Source organism: Penaeus chinensis, chromosome 31 (assembly GCF_019202785.1).
Source record: "Penaeus chinensis breed Huanghai No. 1 chromosome 31, ASM1920278v2, whole genome shotgun sequence".
Classification (NCBI taxonomy): domain Eukaryota; kingdom Metazoa; phylum Arthropoda; class Malacostraca; order Decapoda; family Penaeidae; genus Penaeus; species Penaeus chinensis.
Genome location: NC_061849.1, coordinates 2,832,625 through 2,840,124, shown reverse-complemented (window position 1 = coordinate 2,840,124; position 7,500 = coordinate 2,832,625). Strand labels below are relative to the sequence as shown.

The 7,500-nt window shown below is 35.7% G+C and overlaps 1 protein-coding gene across 1 annotated transcript in view; it reads right to left on the bottom strand.

Moving 5' to 3' along the window:
• The window catches only part of LOC125041737 (serine/threonine-protein kinase TAO3-like), a 41,512-nt gene that overhangs the window by 24,637 nt on the left and 9,375 nt on the right, over positions 1-7,500 (bottom strand). Inside the window, exons 2-6 of the mRNA XM_047636989.1 lie at positions 6,649-6,882; positions 5,609-5,758; positions 3,225-3,420; positions 1,259-1,371; positions 741-956 (exon numbers count right to left, since the gene is read on the bottom strand). Coding sequence (XP_047492945.1) covers positions 741-956; positions 1,259-1,371; positions 3,225-3,420; positions 5,609-5,758; positions 6,649-6,804 — 831 coding nt within the window. The 5' untranslated portion in view covers positions 6,805-6,882. The remainder of the gene's footprint in view (positions 1-740; positions 957-1,258; positions 1,372-3,224; positions 3,421-5,608; positions 5,759-6,648; positions 6,883-7,500) is intronic.

The following is a 7,500-nucleotide window of genomic DNA, read 5'->3' as shown; positions in this document are numbered from 1 at the left end:
TCACATATTTTGGCTTGTCCTGGATTTATTTTGCTTAGTGGTGTCTGAGTCAATGGTTATCATGGGTATTTTATTTGGACACATCTCCCACCTCTTACAGGGCTAACATTTCCTAGATTGCAGTACCTCGCCCTTAATGTAACCAGCAATTACTTCCCTGAATCAAACAAACTACTATGCCTTAAGTATGCACGTTAGTATGTTGTTGTTGTCACTTGTCATTGTAAAATGTATAACAATATGAGCATGTCAGTGGCAGATTTTTTCCATTTTGAAAAAATGGGAGATGTATCCAATTTGTGACAAAAATAAATAAATAAATAAATAAACTAATAAGTATGTAAATACAGAAGTAAAATAAAATGGCAAACATGCTACAAGAAAACTGGAAGGGAATTTCAAAATCTGCCACCATTACACCATTTGTGTAGGGTTGAAATAGTTAAAATACTAAACAGTTGTTCATTTGGTTACCACTTGTCATCAATGGGTTAACAGCAATGTAATAAAACTATGCCAACAATCATTACTATTTACAAAGGAGACCCTGAGTCACAGAGAACTTGTTACTACATGTGACTTTATGAACTTTTTTCTGCCATTGCTTTCATATCTCATTTCTGTGTGGATTACGACTTCTCTGGTTGCCTGTATCACTTGTGCCTATAATTCCCACTTAAATCTGAATCAAAAGACTGCTATCACGCATCCAATAAATTTCAACTACACTTTGTACGTACCGACAAAAGCCTAGCAGAGGTAGGGCGATCAGGTGGGTTCTTCTGCAGACACGACTCAACAAAATGCTGGAATTCCTTTGACCATTCTGGGGAGGACATTTTGGGGGCAACATTTTGGGCGATGTGGTACAAGGCACTCATGGCATTCATGTTGAAATAGGGCGGTTTGCGCTCAGCTAGTTCTATGCATGTGATGCCTAAGGACCACACATCTACCTATTGTCAAAAAAAAAGAAAAAAGAATTATATTTTCTTAAAGGACAAAAAAAAAAACAATGTTATATAAATGTTATATGTTATATAAAATATAAAATATTCAATACTGATCCAATATATTATATAATATGAATATAAGTAATGAATAAATAATGAGAAGATGGCTATATAAGATAAAGACATTATCAATATAAGAAACCTTTAGTAACTTTGGCATGTTAATTCAGGAATAAACTGAATCTGGAAATTAAGTGAAACAAGGCAAAGGAAAAGAGGTCTTGTAAATGTCATGCAATGCTTACCTTTCCATCATATTGTCCTTCATCCATAGCTAGAATTACCTCTGGAGCCATCCAATATGGTGTCCCGACAAAACTATTGGCTGGTGATGCAATACTTGCACTACCAAAGTCAGCTGGAAAAAAAAATTGAATACATGAAAAACATGCAATCTCATATTTCCAGTATACACAAAGAGAGCCTGTATCAAAATCATATTTTGACAATCCCTAAAATTCTACCTATCATTCAACTTGTGCAGTTCAGCATATTAAAAAAAATCCAAAAGAGAGAAGGGGAGATTGGAACATGATTATCCCATTTCAGTAAGCCTAACACTCATTTCGTATGTATATTGTCTGCAGAAAATTTTCAAGTTCTATAACAAGGGCATAGCCCATCACAAGCCATATGGTGTTTGACAAACATTGCTGCACAATATAGCCTTTTCCAAGTAAAGTGAAATATTCAATTATGACATTCCAATTGATATCAGTCTGAGAAAGTCTAAAGTATCTGAAAATGTCTAGCTTTGATGGAGAGAGAAGCAGGCTGGTCTTGCACAAGACAATGATTTCACTTGAATATTGAGATTATAAACATTCTGATGCCAGTGAATGATAAGCCCCAAACCTAACAACAAGGTATTGGGTGGCACCTAGTAATGCTTTCTGGGAGACGGGACTAGAAACCAGATGATTACTCACACATGAGCTTCACTTTTAAATTTATTCAGATTTACATCAATGTACACCAACACATCCACATACACACACTTACATAGATGCATACACAAGTACAGTCATCAATGCACAACTACACAATTTAACCCCTTGGTGACGGGTGTAGAAAACTAAAAAAAAAAACTCTATGCTCTGGCAAACCACGGCAACATGCTGACTTTGAGCGCGTGAGTTCAGTACATCAAGCCGAATCACTGCCTTGGAACACTTTGGCGCGCTGCCGCAGCGGACAGCCACAGGCCACATTTCGAGCGGTTTGTTTTCACGCCTATAGGCATGACCCATCGGGAAGGGGTTAAAGAGAGAAATTATCACTTAACCTTTCATCCACCACATATCTAAAAACACACACACACACACACACACACACACACACACACACACACACACACACACACACACACACACACACACACACACACACACACACACACACACACACGTCTATAATTGTACATACAGGCACATCCATGTTCACAAGAATCTTTGTTTACGTTAATATATCAATCTATGTACATTTATATATGTATGTCTACATACATGTATATTCATTAACACACTGGAATAAATGTACAAATATAGCATGCAAAAAAAGGCTGGGAAGCATTTCCCTATTGAGGTGCCCCCCAAAACATTTGGTAGCCAAATGTGGGCAAGAGGAATTTTAGCTAAATATCAGTAAAATTGTTAAGTTTTTACACTAAAATACTAATTCTTCCCAACCACTGCAGGATAGTTCCCTTAAAATAGAATATCACAGTAAATCTGACTACAATACAAAATCATTTTTTGGAACTCGATTACAGCTACTCTTCATTATAGATATTCCTGTCAATAACTGTGCTTTTCATTTAAAATATTCTAACCAATTATACATTTCTTATAATATGAACTCCATATACCTCAGGGGTATCATTTCATCTTTTTCTTGGAGAGAGGGGAGTGAAACAAACAAAAATTTAGAAAAAAATGCAATTTTAGGGGCATTTTCAAGCTTTAACAGGACATATATAGGTTAAAAAAAAAAAAAAAAAAAAAAAAAAAAAAAAACGCAAGCAGACACTGCATGCACCCATACAATGGAAGGGAGAAAAAAAAATAATAATAAAGAAAGAAAGAATGAAAGACTGACAGCAAGATCATGGAAAGGAAAAAAATGTTACATCAGCTACTGCATTGACAAGAAAAAAAAAAAAAAGGTCATTCCCAATTCATCTTAATCAAATTTTAGCCAGAATATACATACCCAGTTTTACGGTGCCATTTTCAGTAAGTAGAATATTTCCAGCTTTGACATCACGGTGAATTTTCCCCAAAGAATGCAGATATGCAAGACCAGAGAGACAGCCTTCGCAAATGGCACTGATTTCTTCTTCTCTAAGGGGTTGACGGTGAACTTCTATGATGTCCGAAGCCGATCCTAAGCAGTATTCCATTACCAACTGAAGGAGAAATAAAAGCATTCAATAAAAGGAAATGAAAGGTGTAAGTCATTATAAAAAAAAATGCATGAATTCACTTAATCAGGCTACTACTAGTTCTATCTAGCAACTAAAATTAACCCAATGCCAACAGGCATGATGTGTACATGTATGCCATGCCCACTGTGAGTTTACTTGTTTAATTGTTTTAACACCACATAGATGGCTACACTTGTACTAAGTTACCAATGAGCCAATTATGCCCGTTTACCCTTTTCTTTGATTTACGAAAATATTTTATGTTATCTTATTTTACTGTTAATAATGTTTATAACATTATAGTAATTATAATGTTTATAATAAAAATAACACCATCAATATTCATAGCACTAGGAAAAAAATACATTTTTCCCGCCAATTCAAATCAGGTAAGGTCAGAAAGTCTACTAATTGACTCCTTTGTGGCTCAGCACTAGCAGAGCCATATATGTGTAGAGACATTTCACAAAAAAAATATAAAAGATGAGCACAGCATTTTTCCCATTTTTTATTCATTTCCCCTGGCGGCATTGGGTTAATATGATGCATCTCTGAATATGGAAAAACATCAAATTCCTATCACTTTGTAGGTGTGGTGCTGGAAGTGTAATCCACTGATCAAGCCCAGCTGGCCATGCATATTCCCCAGAGCAGAGGCCTAGCACACCCCAAATAACTGAGTGAGTAGTATTAAGTGGATGTGAAGAATGGGTATATGGGACAGCCTGTAGTTTAGATTATATTCAAGGCATGCTGGACTGTGTGGGAGATCTGTGTGCCATGTATCTGCTTACTGAGCTAGAACCTTCCAAAACTGACCATTATCTTATTTTATTTTGTGGTTGTATGATAAACAATGACTGAGATCACCATGATAGCAACCTAAATCTAAGCTTTCTACTTTTAATTTAGTATGCATGAGTAACATTTTATTTTGGAGGAAAAAAAACAAGGTCCCCATTTGGGGGGGGGGGGAGCAAAAATCAATAAAATATTTCATAGTTGGCTTCAAAACTACTATCCTGTTCACTTGAGCTTTACTGCACAGTCCATTTCACCCCAGCCAAAAAGGCTCAGGGTGAATGGTTTAACCACACAATGAACCTGTCACCTATTGTAAAACAAGACAGATGACTTACTGATGCAGACAATTTCTATACTATACACACACATACACACTAATGACTATGGTATGATGAAATATGTGTTGAGGCTCTAAGTTGGCAGCCATTATGGTAGTTTACAAACAGGCCAGGAAGCGAACCAAACTACCTCAATCCCTCAAACTCTTTGCTACCTTGCATAACATTTTGTTACACTGTCTAATTCACTTGATCTTGCCATGCAACACACTGTGTAAATGCAGGGCTGTTAAATTTAAAGTATTTCTCTCCTATAATTCATTATTCATCAGTTCATTGGTTACACTGGCACATAATCAGATATTTTCAACGTGTCTTGATACACTTCCGTAAGTATTGTGATAATAAAAAGGTAAATGCCAAATCAGTAAATTTTCCTACAAATGTTAGTGGGATAAACCTTTCTTCTTTTTTCACAAGAACAATACTCTAACTAATCACTCAGAAACTAGTTCTGACTCAAAACAACCCAACCACTGCCTCTCAAGACTAAGCTTAGAGCCTCCTTTTAGCCTCTTTACTGAAATGGTTGTTTATGCCACAGCCATGAATATAGTGAGCTGGGAAAATTTATAGTTCCCATGCTTCTAATTTATCGCTAACACAGCTGACGTTGTGCACACTCGTGGTTTGGTATGGTGAAAGGGAGGTCCCATTATGTGTGAGTTAAGAAGGATGAGTCAGTCAAATAAGTGAAAGAAAAAGAAAACTCTAAACATCAAGAAAAATTACTGAGATGGTCAAGTCAAATAGTTGAATGGAATGGGTAAAATTAATAAAACGTATACATCATTAGAGTAATTGAAGGGCAAATGTCAATGGAATGAATGAATGAAATACGCAAGTATAATTGATAGGCGAGTGAGTGGCATTCAGAGTATCAATTGAATGGCATGAGGTGCAGAAAAAAAAGAGTGAGTGAGAGAGGGATCTTTGTAGTGATTACTGATTGAGAGAAGGGGAAAATATCCCTCAAAGACTTACGCTGAGTCCAACACAAATGACCAACAAAACAAAAAGGTACTCACCCATACTGTAGACTCCTTGAGGTAGCATCCTCTATAGGTTACTGTGTTTGGGTGACGGAGATTACGCAAGAACCTTATCTCCTTCAGGATGTCTTGCCACTTTTCTGCACTTTGTTTTCCATTGTAGGACATTTTCTTGATAGCCACCACCTGAAAAGAAAATTAGTTCAGGCACTCAAAATTTTTGTTGAGTGTAAAAATATCTTTACCAATCAGCCTTAGAAAATTACGGCAACACCTGGAACCTATGAACTAAATTTGAAAAATTTCAAAATCCTGAAAAGTCTACTTCAAACTCCTAAAAACACAATAAAACTCCAGACATTTTTAAAATAACCACCAGAATGGCTGCATAAGGCAACTATGTACTAATGGTGAAACCTAATGTCCAACACATGAAATCTGGTAGTGGGGGAGTGGTGATTAGCTGAGCAGAAACCATCAAGGGGTGAGGCCTGGCTGCTCGTCTTTCGACCACTTGTTCACACATTCTTGTAATTTGAATGAGGTATGTCCGATTCAATTTTGTGGGACAAATAATGTTTTATGAAGCTATAGCTTGATAAATTTCCTTGCAAACTGGGGAAAACGTTGAGCTTACTCTAAATAAATGAGTGACCCTCCCCAGAATACCCAATATGTGAAGTATGGGAGAAATGACTAGGGTATAGGCTGGTAGCAAGGTGATCTTATAATATTATGACAAGGTAACATTACTTATCACAGAGAATTTTTTTAAAATCTGTGCATTTTATCAATATACAAAACTTTGGACTACCTATAGACCAAATCAACCACATACTATGGCCATGAAACAACTTGGAATATTGGTAACAGTAAAAGACATTAAACATCATGAGAGTGCAACACTGCTCATTCATATTCATAAGATGGACAACCAGAATGAGCACATAACTTTAAAAATTAAACTCCTAATTATCAAGACTTTGTTCTTAGTAATTTTTCAATTGAAAAAAATTGAGAATCGCCTTTACCTTAACAAGCAAAACAGGGTGCAGCCTTCATTCCACAATACTTACTTCCTTGGATGTAACATGTCGTGCATAGTACACTGCTCCGAAACTGCCATGGCCAATTTCCCGCAAGTCATCAAAAACACGGTCAGGATCCTCTCTTTCAAACAAGTCAGCCACCTCTGGATTCCGGAGGCTCCCGGGCCGAGTGATGGTGGCCATTTTGGAGATGTGGCAGCCGAGGCTTACGCAGCGGCTACGTCCACCTTCTTGTTACATCACTTACAACACTCCTTGCAACTGGAAAAGGATGAGAAAATTATAGATTTGCTCCAAGGATAAAGCATAACAATGTAACATTCAAGTCTCATCGAAGAGAGCAAGGTTAAAAGTAACAGAGGGACCATCACTCAGAAGCTATGAAGTTCTACTCGTCAGCTTTTGCCTAAAAATATGCCTGGTTAGCATTTTTAACTGATGTTAACATGGCCCTCATTCTAATCCAGTTCACGATGGGTGTGGATTCCAGTGTACAAGTCAATACATAATCGTATTCCTTCTCCTTTAATCAATTTTAGTTGCTATATTCTAAAGCATTTTTTCACAACTTAAATGACTGGGCAAATTGTAAGAAAAATACTTATTTCATTTCAATCAGTTGTTTTTCAAAACAGATTACACTGCAACTTCGCCTAATATTCATATATATAATATATATAACACATAATATATATATATATATATATATATATATATATATATATATATATATATATATATATATATATATATATTATATATACTATATATAATATATATCTAAATAATATATATAACATATATTATATAATATATATATACATATATATATATTCATATGTACTTATGTGTATATACATATGTATATATAAATATATA